General features: G+C 42.0%; 1 protein-coding gene across 7 annotated transcripts in view; it reads left to right on the top strand.

Moving 5' to 3' along the window:
* Nucleotides 1-9,606: 9,606 nt before the first annotated feature.
* Nucleotides 9,607-18,090, top strand: part of DCUN1D4 (defective in cullin neddylation 1 domain containing 4) — an 84,291-nt gene continuing 75,807 nt past the window's right edge. For all 7 annotated transcript variants that reach the window (XM_081590229.1, XM_081590174.1, XM_081590184.1 and 4 more), the window contains exons 1-2: nucleotides 9,607-9,675; nucleotides 9,867-9,927. In XM_081590229.1, the coding sequence (XP_081446355.1) occupies nucleotides 9,670-9,675; nucleotides 9,867-9,927 (67 nt within the window). In that variant the 5' untranslated portion in view covers nucleotides 9,607-9,669. The remainder of the gene's footprint in view (nucleotides 9,676-9,866; nucleotides 9,928-18,090) is intronic.

The raw sequence follows: 18,090 nt of genomic DNA, 5'->3' as shown, positions 1-18,090 counted from the left end.
CAGTCCTTTGGAATCTGGCTTTAAATTGAGACATTAGTTAACAAAAGTCAGAGCACACTTCACAGTACTTTTCCTGTACAGTACAAATGATTTTTTGAAAAGCACCGCCCAGTATATGACATTTGCTCTATTGCTCAGATTTGGTCATGGGAAATTCTGGGGTTTTCTCTGGTCGAAGGCACTTTGTCTTTACTAATAAGCTCTGTTTCACTTTTCTTTGTCTCAAAATGTCAAAGATGCTTCTTTGCCTTTTCCAGTGAAGCAATGGCTATACTAACCCTCTTTTTTCTTACTACAGCATAGCCTATTGCTATATTATCCAGTATTATTTTATATTATTAATTATGTAACATATTATCTAATTTATAGTATAATTATACTGCTATAATAGCCTGTTGTTATGGCTTCTATGACTTCTATAGCTTATTGCTGTAGTAGCCTTTAGATTTAAATTTATGCACCAAGTCTTTGCAAATACCTCATCGCTCCTCTTCCAAAGTACTGAAATTTGTTTTCTTTACTGTCCTATTTTTTACCAAGCAGCAAAATCACTAATGAAATCTACAAAAGCACTTTGGAAATCTACATCAGATGTAAGCAGGGGAAAATTCCCTTCCAAGTGTTTCTGAATGTAACCGTGCTGAACAGCGTATTGCATACCAGTAGCTCAGGACTTCAAAGTAACAGCAAAATTAAAGTTCAATCAAAGCATCCTTCACTCGGAACATTTTTGCTTTGTGGATATCAAGTACCACATGTACTTGCAGTGGCTAGAATTTCCATAAAAGGAACAACAGGAGTGCTAGATTGCATCACCTAAAAGCAACGGTGGCTGTTATCACAAAGGGAAACAAATTAAAGCAGAGGAAAGATGATAGGAGTAGTTAGCTGGAAAAGAAAGGCAGAGAGCTTGAGTGCTGCTGGGGAGTATTAGTGAGACCCTGAACTGTGCCCAACTGATGTGTCCCTTTATCATCTCCTTTATCCACAGTGTCTGAGGCTTGGGAAATTTCTGTGATTTATGAAAGTGCCACCAAGCTTACCTCTCTGCCAGGGAAAGCTACTGTGGCTCAGTTTAGTGTAGTGGTTTCCAAAATGAGTTCTTTCACTCCTGGGGTGCAGGAAAAATATTAATTAGAATTACTATTTTTAAAAAATATTTATGTGTTTGAGTGTGTTGTATCTTAGTTGAAGCATGCAGGATCTTATTTGCATCATGCAGAACCTCTCGCTTAGGCGCACGGACTCCAGTTGTGGCGTGTGGGTTGTCCTTGCGGTGCTCAGCCTTAGTTGCTCTTAGTTGCATGTGGGATCTTAGTTCTCTGACCAGGGATCAAAACCGAGTCCCTTGCATTGCAAGGAAGATTCTTAATCACTGGACCACCAGGGAAGTCCCTAGAATTACTATTTTATTCCATTGTATTTTAGTGTTTTAGAATCTCGATTTGGGGGTTATGTTTATAGCAATGCTATTGAAAACGAGATTCATCACAGGCAGCATCGCTGTCCCCTGGGTTGTTGCTGTTCAGTTGCTCAGTTGTGTCTGACTCTTTGTGACCCCATGGACTGCAGCACACCAGGCTTCCCTGTCCTTTACCATCTTCCGGAGTTTGCTCAAACTCATGTCCATTGAGTCGGTGATGCCGTCCAATCATCCCATCCTCTGTCGCCCCCTTCTCCTCCTGCCCTCAATCTTTCCCAGCATCAGGGTCTTTTCCAGTCCCCTGGGAACCTGCTAGAAATTCAGATCCTTGGGTCTCATCTCAAACCTACTGAATCTCTGCCCCTCTGGGGGTGAGATTCCATGAGCTGTGCTTGAACAAGTTCTCTAGGTGATTCTGATACCCATGAGAGTTTGAAAAGCAAACTGGTTTCTAATGTGGATATTTATTTAAAAAATACACAGAGATGGGAGAGGCACTCAGACATATTTACTGATGGGATGCTCAAACAAAAATGTTGGAAGGTGACGCTGTGATGGAAATCTGCTGACTCAAGAGCCATATACCCTCCTCCCCACCCTTTTTTCTCCCCATTTTGCTAATTAAACTTTGGTTGGGAAGGGTATAAAAATTTAGCCTCTTTCACTTTCTGGGTGAACTTAAACAAGTTACTTAGTCAATCTGGAAAATGAAAATAAAGTGAGATGCTTTATCTCACAGGACTGTTAGGGAGAGTTAAGTAAGCTTGTGTGTATCAGAAGCATGTAATGAACCTTGAGCACAAAACAGACCCTCGGTTCCTCTTTTCCCATATAGCTGTGGATGCCACAGCATCAGTAGTGTAAGTTCTTCTGTCTGCTAGCATAGATCTATTAGCCCCCAAATACATCAGTATATGTACAAAAGCCAAAAAAGAAAAAATCTCCTACAGCCTACAGACTATAAGCTTGTATATTACATTTTGTGATACCATGCCAATACAGACAGAGGGGAGGGTAGCAAGTGAGTGTACTGAACATGTTTACCCTTTTCAAGAGATGTATGTAATTTTCCATCGAAACTCTAAGCTGCAAAGAACAGCAGTGTCAGTGATGCTATAGACCGCAGCAGTTCAACATCATGCTGTTGTGAGGAACAGCTAGGAAAACCCATCACTGAACATCCTCTGGAGCAGATATCCCCAACCTTTTTGGCACTAGGGACCAGTTTTGTGGAAGACAAGTTTTTTCACAGACCATGCTGGGGATGATTTTGGGATGATTTAAGTGCATTTCACTTATTATGCCCTTTATTATTGTCACATCAGCTCTACCTCAGATCATCAAGCATTAGATCCTGGAAGTTGGGGACCCCTGCTCTAGAAGCAAGTAGCTTCTGACTCAAGTTGTGTGTGTTTCAGCCTGGCAGCTAGATGCAGCCGAGTTAATTCATGAAAGATGATAAAAAGTATTAGCCAAAGTTTTTCTCAAAGCGACTCAGGAAATGCACTGAAACTTTTGTGCTCCTAAGAATCACCTGGAGAACTTGTGCAATTGGCACATTTCTGGGCCTCAATCCCCTCGACTTTTATTCTATCAGTATGTGATGAGCCTAAAAATCTGTATTGTTAACAAGCTTCCTACGTGATTCTATTTCAAGTGGTCTACGCACAAGAGAATTTATATGCTCTGAATCGCAGATGTTTTAGAACTGATTAGCACTTCAGAGCTCATTTGGTGTAAGATTTCTTAACCTTTTTCCCTTCATGAGAGCCAAGACGATTGCCATTAAGATAAATGCATGACACTTCCTCATTAATATATTCACATCTGACAAAACCACAAAGGTCTGGAACAACTAAAACATGCCATAACTATTAGCAGCAGTGATTCACAGCAGACCGAGGCATCGATAAGACTGTGTTTTACTCAATTCCCTACTGTGGAATTTAACACTACCTCTCAAGAAAACTTACCAAAATAGGAGGGAGAGAGAGTAAGTGTTAACAAAGAGGTGACCCTGCATCTACTCCTGTTTTAGAAATACTAATAATTCATTCATAATCTTGAGTACTTCGTTAGTAACAGATTTCCTGGTGATACAAACCACAATGGAGACACACCACTGTGGCAGAGCCTGCTAGTTGTCTTCTGATATTTCTTCTCCTCCATCCTCTGTAAGAACCTCCACATTTTAGCTGGGCACATGGACAGGGAGGGAAAAAATGGCTATATTTCCCAACTTCTCTTGCAGTGAGGAACAACCATGGGTCTGAGTTCTTGACAACAGGATCTAAGAGGAAAGGGTGTGTGAGACTTCCAGGCAGTGTCCTTAAAGGGAGGGCATGCCTCTTCTCCCTTCTGTGGCCAGGAATGGGAGGTGAGAGCTAAAGAGCCACTTTGGACTATGATGGGGAAAGTATGTGTGGAGGGTGGCAGAGGAAAAAAGTGAGGAGAAGGAGCTGGAGATCTGCAGTGCTAAGAAATCCAGGCACTAGCCTTCAGAGCTGCCTTAGAGCATGACATTGAAGGAGAGCCCAGGTGTAGGTAAAAATGACTGTGGCTGCAATGAGGTGTTGAGGTGGATTCAGGGAGGAATGCAGTGAGGTCTCCACTTCCTGTCTTTAGTCTTCTCAGGCTGCCATAGCAAAATGTCTGGCTTAAGCAGCAGACACTTATTTCTCACCCTTTTGGAGGCTGGGATATCCAAGATCAAGATGCTAGTAGGTTTGGTTCTTGGTGAGGGCCCTCTGCTGGGCTTGCAGATGGCTGACTTCTCACCGTATCCTCATATGGCTATAAGGACACTAATTCCATCATAGGTCTGGTCTTGGGATACACAGTTCTAAATGAGCAGGTGTTAAAATAACTTGAGTTTAGATACTTTATGTTGCACATTACAGTCTGGCAGTTAATCTATTTTGTGAATCACAATACAGGATTTTTGTTTGTTTGTGGGGTTTTGTTTTGGTTTTTTGCAAACTGTAGTTTCCATTTCTCACTACAGTATCTCACATAGTGCCTTAATGGGCACTCAATATGTTCAGTTGAATGAATTAGTAAATTAATTATTAAAAGTAAATCAAGACTAATAGTCCAAGTACACGCATCCTTAGTCACTCAGTTGTGTCCAGCTCTTTTTGACTCTGTGGACTGTAGCCCCCACAAGGGGGGCTACATCTCCTGCGGTTCCTGCATTGGCAGCCAACTTCTTTACCCACTGAGCCACCTGGGAAGCTCAGTGGTCCCCGTATCTACACACAAAAGCATATGGCAGTGGTACTTAAAATAAAAATGCACATTCCTGAGGTCACCCCCTAGATAGTGTGATTAAGTAGGTCTGGATTTGGGGCCAGGTGATTCTGATGCTAGTGGTCCACAGTTTTCACTTATGAGAAACACTAGCATAGTGGCATGGTGATAAAGTGGGCTTAAGATGTTAACAAGGGGAAGGAAACACAACCTTATAGGTATCTTTAAGACTTGGTTAAACAGGATTGATAATTGAACTAAGGACTTCCCAGATGGCTCAGTGGGAGCCAAGTAGGAGACCTGGGTTCCATCCCTGGGTCATATTCAGTATGACTGAGCATGCACACATACACACACAATTGAACTAAAGAAATCAAGAGTTATGTTCCCTTCAAACTAAGCTGACTGATAGAAAAGGAAGCACAATGACTTGTATGCCTACAAATACAACACACCTATTAAAAAATCCATGCATCTTTATGTACACAGTGATGAGCACTCAGCTGAGAATTAAAGGAAAGAGAAATAGAAGTGATATTGTCATGGTAGAGCACTTCAGAGTACAGTGTCTTCACAGCTTTAGCTGTGTCACTAGGTTCTTATTAGTAATAATAAAATGCCTAAATTTGAATGCTTCATTATGTTTTCTATTGAGGTAAAATTATCGTAATATCAAATTAAACATTTTAGAGTGAACAATTCAGTGGCATTTAGTTCATTCACAATGTTGTACAACCACCACCTCTATCTAGTTCTAAAACATTTTTATCACTCAACAGTAAAATCCTGTACCCATTAAGCAGTTACTCCTGAACCCTTGTTTGTTTTAGGTATATACCTAGGAGTAGAATTGCTGGGTCATATGACAATTCTTGGGGCTTCCCTGGTAAAGTATCTGCCTGCAGTGCAGGAGACCGGGGTTCGATCACTGGGTTGGAAAGATCCCCTGGAGAAGGGAATGGCTACCTACTCCAGTATTCTTGCCTGGAGAATCCCCATGGACAGAAGAGCCTGGCGGGCTACAGTTCATGGAGTCACAAAGAGTCGGACACAACTGAACAACTAACTTTATTATTTTTTTATGATAAGTCTATGTTTAGATTTTTGAGGAACTGCCAAACTATTTCCTGCAATGGCTGAACCATTTTATATCTTCACCAGAAAAAGATGAGAGCTCCAGTTTCCCCACATCTTCTTCCACACTTTTTACTTATTTCTTTTTTTTTTTTATTATACTATCCTAGTGGATACAAAGTGGTATCTCATTGTGGCTTTGATTTGCATTTCCCTAATGTCGGAGAAGGCAATGGCACCCCACTCCAGTACTCTTGCCTGGAAAATCCCATGGACGGAGGAGCCTGGTAGGCTGCAGTCCATGGGGTTGCTGAGAGTCAGACATGACTGAGCGACTTCACTTTCCCTTTTCATTTTCATGCATTGGAGAAGGAAATGGCAACCCACTCCAGTGTTCTTGCCTGGGGAATCCCAGCGACGGGGTAGCCTGGTGGGCTGCCGTCTATGGGGTCACACAGAGTTGGACACGACTGAAGCGACTTAGCAGCAGCAGCAATGACTAATGATGTGGAGCATCTTTTCATTTGCTTGTTGGTCATTTGTGTATCTTATTTGGAAAAATGCCTATTTAAGTTTTTGCCCATTTTAAAATTTGGGTGACTATGTTTTTGAATTTTAAGCATTTAAAAATATATATTCTGTATACCAACTCTTGTTAGATATGTGAATCAAAAATATCTCCCCAATCTGTAGGCCATATTTTTTTTTAAATTAATTAATTTGATTAAAAGTTTATAATAACATAAACTTCACTCCCTTGTGTTCTGATGTGCTTTCTTGAGTGGAAAACAGGGCCACCTGCATATATACAAATCTATGGTATAATATTGCCTTACTCCTGATGTTAATAAGTTTGTGGGAACAAGTTGCTGGTGGGAACATATTTTTCAGGTGTATCATGGCAAAAAAAAAAGACTGAAAATTGCTTTTCTAGATCAAAGGTCCAGATTAAAGAACAGGATTATGTATACTGATTTCTATGTACCAAAACCTGGTTCTGAGATATGAAACAACAGCAGGACGGAGACCAACTGACATGACATGTAGGAAGCCTCCTCAGCCATGCTAAGCTCGCTGTTCCTCAACCCTTGAGTCTTGAGACAGTGAAGAAAAGCAATCTAATTCTCTGATTCTTATTCCCAATGTTGGCTCATTCAGCAGTCTCTGTAGAACAGCGTGCATTCAAGCATTAGAGTTTGGCTTATTAAAAGGAGACATGAATCTCAAAAAGCCTCAAATACCAGATTAAAAAAAAACAAAACAACAAAACTAATAGCAGCAGTGGTGGCATGAGCTGTACCATGAAGCTGAAATGGTTCAGGCCCTGGAGTTGGAAGGGAAGGAAGAATGACTGCCCTTAATTTGAGAATAAAACAAAGACCAATGGGAAAGCAGGCTGTTCCTGGCTCATAAAACCACAGAGGAATTCAAGTTTCCTGATACTTCTAGACAGGGCTCCAGCAGATATTAAGCACAGAGTAAAAACCATCTTTAACATTCGACTATAGACTCTCAGGGGCCTCCCTGGTGACTCAGTGGTAAAGAATCCACCTGCCAATGCAGGAGATGTAAGACATGTGGGTTCGATCCCTGGGCTGGGAAGATCCTCTGGAGGAGGGCATGGTGACCCACTCCAGTATTCTTGTCTGGGAAATCCCACGGACAGAGGAGCCTGGTGGGCTACAGTCCACAGGGCCGCAAAGAGTCGGACATGACTGAAGCAACTTAGCATGCACACATGCATAAACTCTCATATCTGGAATGTGCTTCATCTTAAAGGTGGCCCACTGACATGAAGCATGCAGAGACACAATAAAAATCGCTGATTCTTCCTTATGAAATGAATCCCACTGGCTCCCCACAGCCAAACTCTAATAGACAAATCAGAGCTCTCTATCAATATAAGTATAAACTGGAGGCTGTATGCTCAGAGGCAGTAGAAACCATGGATGAACTTGGTGGGTGATGACAAAGGTACAGAAAAGCCACTGTGTCCTCTAATTCTTTACCACGTCTTCTAGTCCTAGTGGAAACAAAGATCACCGGCAGATTAAACAACCCTTGATGGATGAAATATTTATTGAGTTTCTAGTTACATGCTGGAGACAGCTCTAGATCATCAAAGACAGAGCTCCTGTTCTGAAGGTGAGGCGGCCACACAGAGTAGAGGTTTCCCAGATGGGAGGATGGGGCCTGGCAGAGTGAGGAGGCCTGCTGGACTTGGGAGGAAGGAGAGATGGTCCAGCTTGGATCTGAGTCAGAACTCTTCTGATTGCAAGTGACAGAAACCTAACCTGAATTGCAAAGAGGGAATGTATGGTCAGGACAGCAATCCCTTGGAAGGGTAGGGGATCTCTCAGGCTTCAGAAGCGATTGGAGTCAGGGACTAGATAGCCATCAAGACAAGGTCAGTGCACAGGCTTGTGTCTGAAAAAATCCTTCCCCCCAATTTAGTTTATCTACTGCTCATTGGAGACCCAGGTTCAATCCCTGGGTCAGGAAGATCCCCTGGAGAAGGGAATGGCAACCCACTGTAGTATTCTTGCCTGGAGAATTCCATGGACATGGCTGGCGGGCTACAGCCCATGGGATCCCAAAGAGTTGACATGACTGAATGACTTTCATTTTCACCTTTGCCTTCATTATTCATGTGTCCAGTCACTTCCTCAGGAAAGCCTCCACTCCCCCTGCTCAGCAGCCTGACTGAATCACACCCAGAAAGCCGGCTGGATTTATTCAAGTCTTTGGGGGCCAATTAGAAAAAGGTGACCCTTTTGAGGGGACAATGCCAGTGTCTGAAGAATAGGGTCTCCTGCCTCTGGGCATATACAGCTTGACACCAGGCCCCATGGCTTGGTTAGGTGACTCCAGGTGGGGTTTCAGCCCCCTTCCCTCCTTGGCAGTGCAACTTCATGCCGTGAACAAACCAGCCCATCTGCTGTGGACCCCACAGTCCTCAGCTAGTTTGGCTGGCACTTGGAGACCCCAGACTTTCTGTTGAGCCTCTCCTCAGAGACCGTGGCCATCCTCAGTGAGGGATGACACCATTGACCAGTCAAGTGAGGGACTGAATTGACACTGTCTGAGAGGGAAGTTGGAAAACCAAAGAAGTAAAGTGATGTGCTGCTCACACACATAAAATACAAAACCAAAACCAAAACCCTGTATTCTACTGTATGTTCTCAGAAGACTGTTCCTTTTCTCCTTACTACTTGTCAAAATAGCAGTTTTACTTTGGTTGCATGATCACTTAAGGAATGTCTCCCCTGCAAACTTGTAAGCCCCACAAGGACACCAGTTGGGTCTGCTTTTGCCCAACATGTGATTCCAAGGGCCCAGCAGTGTCTGGCACATGGAAAGTCCTTAATAAATAATGTTTGTTTCATGAATAAATGGATGAGCAAACAAATGAGTGTGTGTTTCTTTATTTCTCTGGGACTGGTTTTTTTTAACGAGCAGCAGGCAGCTTATAAGCCCACAGACAGAAAAGGCTGCTGCTTCTTACTTCTGATTTTTAGAATTCCAGGGAAGGATGCTAGCTGGCCCACTTGAGATCACATGTCCACTGGAAGTGGGAGCACCCTGACAAGCAATTCCTCTCCAAGCTGTTTGGTGAATGGTGGGGTGAGCAGTTCCCCAAAAGAAGAGGAGGCCCTTGTTAGTGAAAGAGGGGAAGGCTGGACAGAAACAACTCTGATGACCCCCACACCGCTGTTGACTTGCCCTGGGCTGGTCACTTGCGTCTTTGTTTCCTCACCTGTGAAATGAGGGAATGAGCTGAGCTCACCTCTGAGATCATCCAGCCCAATGTTCTATTCCCTTTTGTTCTGGTTCTGTTTCCTCCTGCCAAATTCTGTTCCAGTGCTACAGGTGTTAAGTGGAAAAAGACATGACTGCGGGCAGCCTCAGTCAAGGAAGGCTTAATGGAGGTGAGCTTTACACTTAGGGGGACAGGCAGGGGAAGGAGGGATGGCATCTCAGGGGGAGGGGCTGGCTAGGGCAGTATGTTAGGGATTGGTGTTGAGCCATTTGTTTGCCAGAAGTCTTTTTTTTTTTTTTAAGAGTAAATATCTTTGTAAGGGATACCATATTAACTCACCTATATTTTCTCCTGAATTAGCTTATCCAAGAACAGCAAGCCACTCAGCCACAAGGATCTGAGGAAATGAGACAATGGACAGGTAAGTTTTGATAATCAAACTAGATCCTGAGTACAAGCATCTCTTGCATGTATGAATTAGGCTGATCATCGTGATATCGATGTATACAGCTGACCCTCGAACAGCATGGTTTGAACTGCACGGGTCCACTTTTATGTGGTTTTCAATAAATATACAAAAATACACCTGTAGAACACCGTGTGCAAGACTTGTATTGAAGTGGACAGCCTTTCTTTATGTAGCTAGGCATAAGGTGAGTAATAGTTAATATAAAATTAATAAAGTGTTAGTTGTCTTACTGTTTTATAACTTTGCTTTCAAAGAATTACATTATGTAAAGTATGCTTCTCTCTCTCATAATTGGAGACACTGCATATTGCCTATCATCACAGGTAAGTGGTTTTTAAAAAATATGTTGCAATGTTTCCAACACTGTATTATGAATATGACACTATATGCCATAAAAATTTTATAATGATTCATTCGCAGTGTATATGTTAGGCTACTGGGAAGCAATCAAATGGATTACACAAGCTACATGGACATGAACTTGGGCAAACTCTGGGAGACAGTGAGCAACATGGATGCCTGGTGTGTTGCAGTTCATGGGGTCGCAAAGAGTTGGACACGACTTAGCGACTGAACAATAGCAACAAGCTACATGAAACCAATCATACTGTTGCTTCTTCATTACCAATATATGAACTTATTTTTCACATTATCTCTTCCTTTTTTGATGACTAGTGTAGGTAATACATAACATTTATAGCGCTTTGTATCATATTAGACAATATTGATGTCGATACTAACAGATGACTCATAAAGCATTAGGTTACAGTATTGATACAGTATTGTAAATGTATTTTCTCATCCTTATATTTCCTTAATAACATTTGTTTTCTCGAGCTTACTTTATTGTAAGAATACAGTATATATTACATATAATGTACAGATATGTTAGTCAACGGTTTATCAGTAAGGCTTCTGGTCAACAGTAGGCTATTAGTAATTAAGTTTTGGGGGAGTCAAAAGTTATATGCAAACTTTTGGTGCTCCCAACCCACCCCCGCAATAGTTCAAGGGACAACTGTTCTTTGTATGTGTGCTGGTTGGGGGTCAGGGATAGCTTTGCTCCAGGGATGAGAGAGTGACTCAGGGAGGCTGGGAGCAAAGAAATGTCTCCCTTTCATGATGCTAAAATGCTTGAGGCTCTTAGGTACAGAATTGGCCCTAAACCCTTCCCATGTCCATTAAGTACAATAACCTGTTGGTGTCTGTCTGTTCCCCTTCCAGTTTTTCAAGCAACTCCTTAAGGATGTTGTTTAAGCTAAGCTCAGTCTTTGTCAATCTTGTTCCTATTGGGGAACAGTGAGGTATGCCTTCACTCCCTAAGGATGGGTCTTGTTCTGAAAGCGGGATTAGTCTGTCCAGGAGGGCCATCTACCAGTCACTACGATACAAGCTTCTGGCACCCGGGAGGGAGGCTGGAAGAGTGAGAGAATGCTTCCAAGGGGATGTGGCAAGAGGGGAATGAGTGGCAGAGTCTGGAGCTGGGTTCGGTGGCAATCCTGTAACAGCGCTGCTACTCTGGGCCCTCTCACACACCCCAACACACAGTCCTATTGCTGCACTCAGGGCTCTATTTAACAAGAGAATAAAATTCCATACCCTAGAACTGGGGAAACTGTGTCCCATGTTACCAGTAATGATGAACGGTGAGAACACAGGACATTGCCTGGACTCCTAGAACTATACAAGGTGTGACTGCTTACAGCTTCCACATTAGAGGTCCTGAAGTGTGTGCTGGTGGAGGGGGAATTGGGTGGGTGAGCGACCCCCTGTAAAATGCTTTACAAAGATGCAATATAGCATAGTGACTTAAAGTATAGATCTGAAGCCAGTCTGTGTCGGTGTAATTCTCTTGGTTCTGTCACTCACTAGCTGTATGACTCTGGGCAAGTTACTTTACCTACTTATGCCTCGGTTTCCTCACCTGTAAATGAGTTGAACAGAAGTTTCTACCTAGTGAGATTGTTGGGCTTTCCAGGTGGCGCTAGTGATAAAGAATCTGGCTGTCAACGTAAGAGCTGCAGGAGCTATGTGTTCAATTCCTGGGTTGGGAAGATCCCCTGGAGAAAGGCATGGCAACCCACTCCAGTATTCGTACCTGGAAAATCCCATGGACAGAGGAGCCTGGTTAACTACAGTCCATGGGGTCGCAGAGTCAGACATGGCTGAGCAAACATGAGCAAGCGACCAAGTGGGATTGTTGGGAAGGTTAAACGAATCCACAAGAGCACTAGAATAGTACTTGGTGCCAAGTGAGTGGTACTGCAAAACTTAAGTGTTTGCCAATATTTATATCCTTCGATCTACCGTCTGAAACTTGAAATGTTTCCCAAAGTTGAAGTTATAGGATTTGAATAGAGGCTTAGAACAGGCTGAAGTTGTGGTGATAGAGTTTGGCAGCCAGAAAAAGTGACCGTGAGGATGGAAAAATGGAGAATAAAATGGAAGCGGTTATAGAGGTGCAAGGCAGGATTTACAGGATAAACCCACCAGATCGTGGGGTGGGGGGATGGAGGAGGTGCTGGGCTGCCGGGAGGCCTAGAGCCCAGCTGGAGCTGATGAGGACCTGGGGTTGGGGATGCAGGGAAGAAACAATTAAAGGACAGAGAAGGCATGAGGCGACGGTGGACACTGCAGGGCCCACCTGAATGTGGGTGATGCAGAAAGAGCAGTTTTGACTGTAACCCGGTTTGGAACTGGAGGTGAGCAAAATTTGTAAAGATGAAATTTATTTTTGGCACCTCCTCTCCAGAGAGCCCCGCTCCTATTACTCTGTGTCTGCTACATGCACATCGCCCTGCAAATGCTGTCCCTCCCTACCTGAAATTGCTCACCTCACACCCTACACTCCCCTTATCTGAATGCAGGCTCAGAAGCCAGCCTGCCTGAAGGAAAGCTCACAGAGAGGAACTCATCTCTCAGTAACTAAATTACTGCTAGCCACGGACTGTCCCTAAGGTGCCTGGATTTTAAAAAGGAAAGACTTGTAAACTAAAATGAATTTCTCATCTAGGAATCCTTAATTTAGAGGGTGATGGGGTGGGTGTAGGTAGGTTTCAGGCCTTTGACAGAGAGTCATCACTCTCAGTGATTCTTAAAGGGAGTCTGTGATTCCCAAAATGTTAAGGGCATTTGCTTTAACCTACTTTGGTTAAGGCAGTGGAACAAACTAAAATGGAAGCATTCAGATTAGTTGGAAGAACATAGTTTTCAATTCCGTTAGTGGTTTGTCTGTGTGTCAAAATTCTTTCCTGTTTCTTTTTTGGAACCATAGTTTTGTTTTTTTTTTTCTTAAATGCTTGGATTCATGCTTTCTTCCTACCGACATGGCTCCCGTGGTAGCTCTGACTGGGGTTCAGGTGTGACTGTCGGGAGGTGTTGGGTATCTGAGACAGGTGCACCCAGGTTGTAGGGGCTGGAATCTGCTTAGTCACAGGTTTTTGACATCCTCCATAGTCTTTTCTTTCTAAAACAGCAAGTTCATACTTCCAGAACATGGAACCAAGGAAGTGGGCATGTCTTTTCCACAGCGTCCCTCCTCCTCTTCCCTCCCCCATTTCCTGCTGCTGTCTGCAGCTCCATCCACTCTCCCGGCATGCTTCACTTTGCCATAATGAGATGCTCGGCTGCTGTGCAGCCATGACGTCTGGAGATGGATGGGGCCTCCTGTACTGCCCTGAGAGGGATGTTAAAAAGACATTGTATTCATGGAAGCGGGCTAGAAAAGGCAAGGAGAAATGGAGAAATGAAGAGCCTCATTTCAACAACACACAGCAGCCGTTGTCCAAGTAAAATGGTTTTTCCTTCTGTCTTATCCCCTGCTTACTGGAGTAACTAAAGCAATGCTATATTTCTGAAAGTCACCCTAAAGGTCATCCATTGTTTAGATTCTATTGGAAAATTATACCTTCTGAGATTGAACTTAATGCCACCTTATTAGGACTTGATTAGCTCAATGAGATTAAGGTGAAAACACCCAATTCAGAGAAGAACTTGTGGTAATGAATGAATACATTTTTATTCAAATATTCTGTTAAATCCCCAGACAGGTATGATTTCCATAAAATAAAAGGCTCTGGATAAAAAAGAAAGGAGTCGTTTTAAGCATCTTACAGTTGGGCTGGAGAAAAGATTAGTTTAAAAAAAAGGCTTATTAATGCTACCCTAATTGTCACATGTCAAGAAATCTTGCAGGTTAGAAATAGTTTTTAAAAATAAACGAAATTTTCTCTACATTGAGGACAGGCAAAAAATTTAGTGCTAAATGAAACTAAAAACTGAAACACTGATGTCAAATCTCAGTGTAATTGAAAAATTCTTAGCTTTTCTGAGAGAAGCCTAAGATGGCTGCTTCATAAAGAAACCAGGCTCTTCTAGAATTCAAAAATACACTCATTTTTACTTGAAATAGTCCCAAGCATAAAAATTAGCCAACTGCATCTCATAAGACTGCATCAGGTTCACACGGAAATACGTGATCCAATCACATAATTGGTGCTCAAGCATTCATTTGTGTTTCCCTCTGACTTTTATAAAATGCTTTTTATATATTAGTCTTTGCTTCTCCCTTGAAGGTATTAGTCCCATTTTTATAGTTGAAGGAACTGAGGCCCAGACATGTTTAATGCTTGTTCAAGAGTTTAAGTGGTAGGTAGGGTTTAAGTCTTAATTCAGGCTGGCCCAAGGGCAATACTTAAAGACATTTTGCCTTTGCCTCTAGCATGCCGCTCAGTCGTGCCTGACTCTTTGCGACCCCATGGACAGTAGCCTGGCAGGCTCCTCTGCCCATGGAATTCTCCAGGCAAGAATACTGGACTGGGTTGCCATTCCCTTCTCCAGGGGATCTTCCTGACCTAGGGATCGAACCGGGTTCTCCTGCATTGCAGGCAGATTCTTTAATGTCTGAGCCACCAGGGAAGCCCTGCCTCTAGTACAGAAGATTTAAACTCTTTTATACCAGTTCTGTGGCTCTCAGGAAAAGGCAGTAGTACGTCAAAGTACAAGTAAGAGAAATTATTCATTATGGGAACATAACGTGTCTCTATTCAGGCAGAATCCCCTGTAACTGATGATGATCTGTTTACTCCTTTGGGGTATACCATCTTTCTATAGCCACAGGAATTTCCTACATCCATTTGAACTTCCAGTATCAATCAATTTTCATTACGCAAGTTTTTAAAGAATTTGAACAATGGACATTGATGTTGAGTACTCACTCTTTATCTCTACTGTATAAAGTCTCACATGTCAGTTCAAACTAATTTCACACTGGTGGCATGTCCTAGGTCCTAGTGAAGGATGTTCTTGTATACTAATTGAATGTTTGCCGTGAACTCTAGAAGGGAAGCAGGCAGCCCAGCTAATAGAACATAGTGACTGTGGAGTTAGGGACTAGATTAGATGAAAAATGAGCTTGGGATGAAAAGCTGGACATGAAGGGGGAAAAGTTTATTCTAGAATGTGTTGAGACCTGGTGAGTGTCACACTGATCACAGCAGCTAACGTTTATTGAGCATTACTCTATGCCAGGTACATTTAAGTGCTTACTTGTATTTACTCATTCATTTAATCCTTACAACATTCCTATGAGGTAGGTTCTGCTATTTTCACTATTTTGCAGGTAAGCAACCAACAGAATTTTAGTCCAGGCAATCTGGCTGCAGAAAGCCTAAATTCTGCTTCAAAAAAAGATGGCATAAGTGCTCCGGAGGCTAAATAATGTCCAATGTAAAGGTGGTTCCAGAAAGTTCCATCTGCTAAGTGTTTTTGTATATTGGGAGACATGATATAGCCCCAGTGGAGGCTGATGAAAAAATGGAAGGTTCTTGAATGTGCATTATAAGCCCACATGACCAGAGCATATCAATTTTATGAAGTAATCTGTGGTCACTGTCACTTGCTTGTGTTTAATATCCAGTGTTCTGACCTCCAGTGTAAGAGAGGCAGGGGAAAAGGAAGCTGATGAAGAGAAAAGTGTAGTAAAGTAAGACAGAAGGCAAATGATGCTATACTTTTGGCTTGTCAATTACTTCCAGTTTTGAAGAGAGGCCATCCTTTCTGGTGCCAATGAGGAAAATGTCTACTTCTATGCTTTTTCCTTTAACAAGCTGATTGTTGGGACCTGACTATGATGCAGGCTTGAAAAATGAAACCAACATTTTTATTATCCTAGTAGCATCTGGCAAATTGCTATTTGCAAAACTGTTCCATGTATATATGTGAAAAGCAATGTATCTTACTCTGACATACGTAATTAAATTAAGAGCTGAAACTGGTTCCCAGTAACACAGGCCTCAGTGGTTAGAAGGTTAATTCCAGTAGGCTGAAGAGGCTTTCCTCTCTTACTGATATATCGTGAATGTGTGCTCAGAGTATTTATTACATTCAGCAGAACCTCATTAGCTATTCGGGATAAATAACCTCATTAACGACATAGCATGAAGTAGATAGATGCTTTTGAAATAAGATCAAAAGGATCAAATAGATAAAAAAGATGTAGTAACCTGGAAATAATCTTTCTGACTAATATTTTTCATAATATGTATCTACAAAGGCAGCTGGAGTGGCTAGATACTCTAGAAAGAGGCCAGGTTTCACACACTATTTTTGAAAACCACATTCATATCCATATTATTATATCCTTATAAATAAATCTCTCAGGTATGCAGGGCATATATTAACCTGATTAAGAAGAGGAAGAACTGAAGCGCAGCATGGGAACACTACAACATAGGGAGTTTGACTAATTCTTACGGGCACTATTACTTATGAGTGGCAAGTTACTATGGCTGTTATTTGTCTGAGCAGGCCCAACTTTATTTCAGTCTTGAGGACTATGCTATTTTCCATTCTGTAACCCCAACCCTAAATGCAAGAAAAGCATGCTATAGTGGAATTTGGGGAGAAGTTTTAAAATTTTATTAAAGAGCATTGTTGTTCTTTCTCACTAGACTTTTCCATCCCAAATTTCAATCTAGGCTTAAGGTATTAAAAAAAAAATGATTAAAATTAAAGAGGCTTCCCTGGTGGCTCAGACGGTAAAGAAGCTGATTAAAATTAATGTTGTACAACAAACAAAATAGAAAAATTCCAATTAAATTATCATTTGAAACAAAGTAACTTGCTTTAATATTACCTTAAAGCAGTAATTGGGTGAAGCAAAATGGCCGAGACTACATTCCCAAATATCTCTACCCACCACAATCCCAAGACTGTGGTTCTCCAAGGACATGAATATAAATGCACAGAATAACATTATTATCTCAGTAAACATCCCCACAGGAATTGAGTGATTTGGGAACGCTACCAATGAGAAAAAGTGGCAATGTATTATATATATTTAAAAAATTCCTTACAGAACTTCATAAAAATGAAGGCAATATTCTAACTTTGAAGTATAGAATTTGAAGTAGACTGATAACTTTCTAATGGAAAAGGAGACTGGTTTATCCATCTTTGGAATTTGAAGATTTGCTATTCGACAGTGTGGTTTAGGAAAAGACCTGGTTTAGGAATTGGGATACTTGAGTTTAACTAATGCTATTAACTAGCTGAATGACTTGGAGTACACGTTTAATTCTTTTGGACATCAAGCCTCATATTCTTAAATGAGGAAGTTGGATTTGCTCATCTGCAGGGTTCCTTCCACATCTAAAATTACACCTTACAGTCAACATGCAGTTCACTCTGAGGAAGAGTTAATTAGTGCCTACTCTGAATGCACTGTAGTTGGTGCTGGGGATATAAAGATTAAAAACAAACTTTCTACCCTCAAAGGTTTATAATCTTGGGGACTGTTAAAATGACAGGGTAATATATGCAGAATATTATGTAGTCACTTGGGCTTCCCTGGTGGCTCAGATAGTAAAGAGTCGGCTTGCAACGTTCGAGACCTGAGTTTGATCCCTGGGCCGGGAAGATCCCCTGGAGAAGGGAATGGCTACCTACTCCAGTATTTTTGCCTGGAGAATCCCACAGACAGAGGAGTCTAGCGGGCTACAGTCCCTGGGGTTGCAAAGATTCGGACACGACTAAGCAACTAACACTTTCACTGTGCAGTCAATTCATTATATCTGTTTTATTATTCATAAGACTTGTGGGCCAGAGAGGCTTAGT

The sequence above is a fragment of the Giraffa tippelskirchi genome, chromosome 1 (assembly GCF_054371585.1).
Source record: "Giraffa tippelskirchi isolate mGirTip1 chromosome 1, T2T-mGirTip1v1.2.pri, whole genome shotgun sequence".
Lineage (NCBI taxonomy): Eukaryota > Metazoa > Chordata > Mammalia > Artiodactyla > Giraffidae > Giraffa > Giraffa tippelskirchi.
This window is presented reverse-complemented; position numbering and strand designations above follow the sequence as displayed.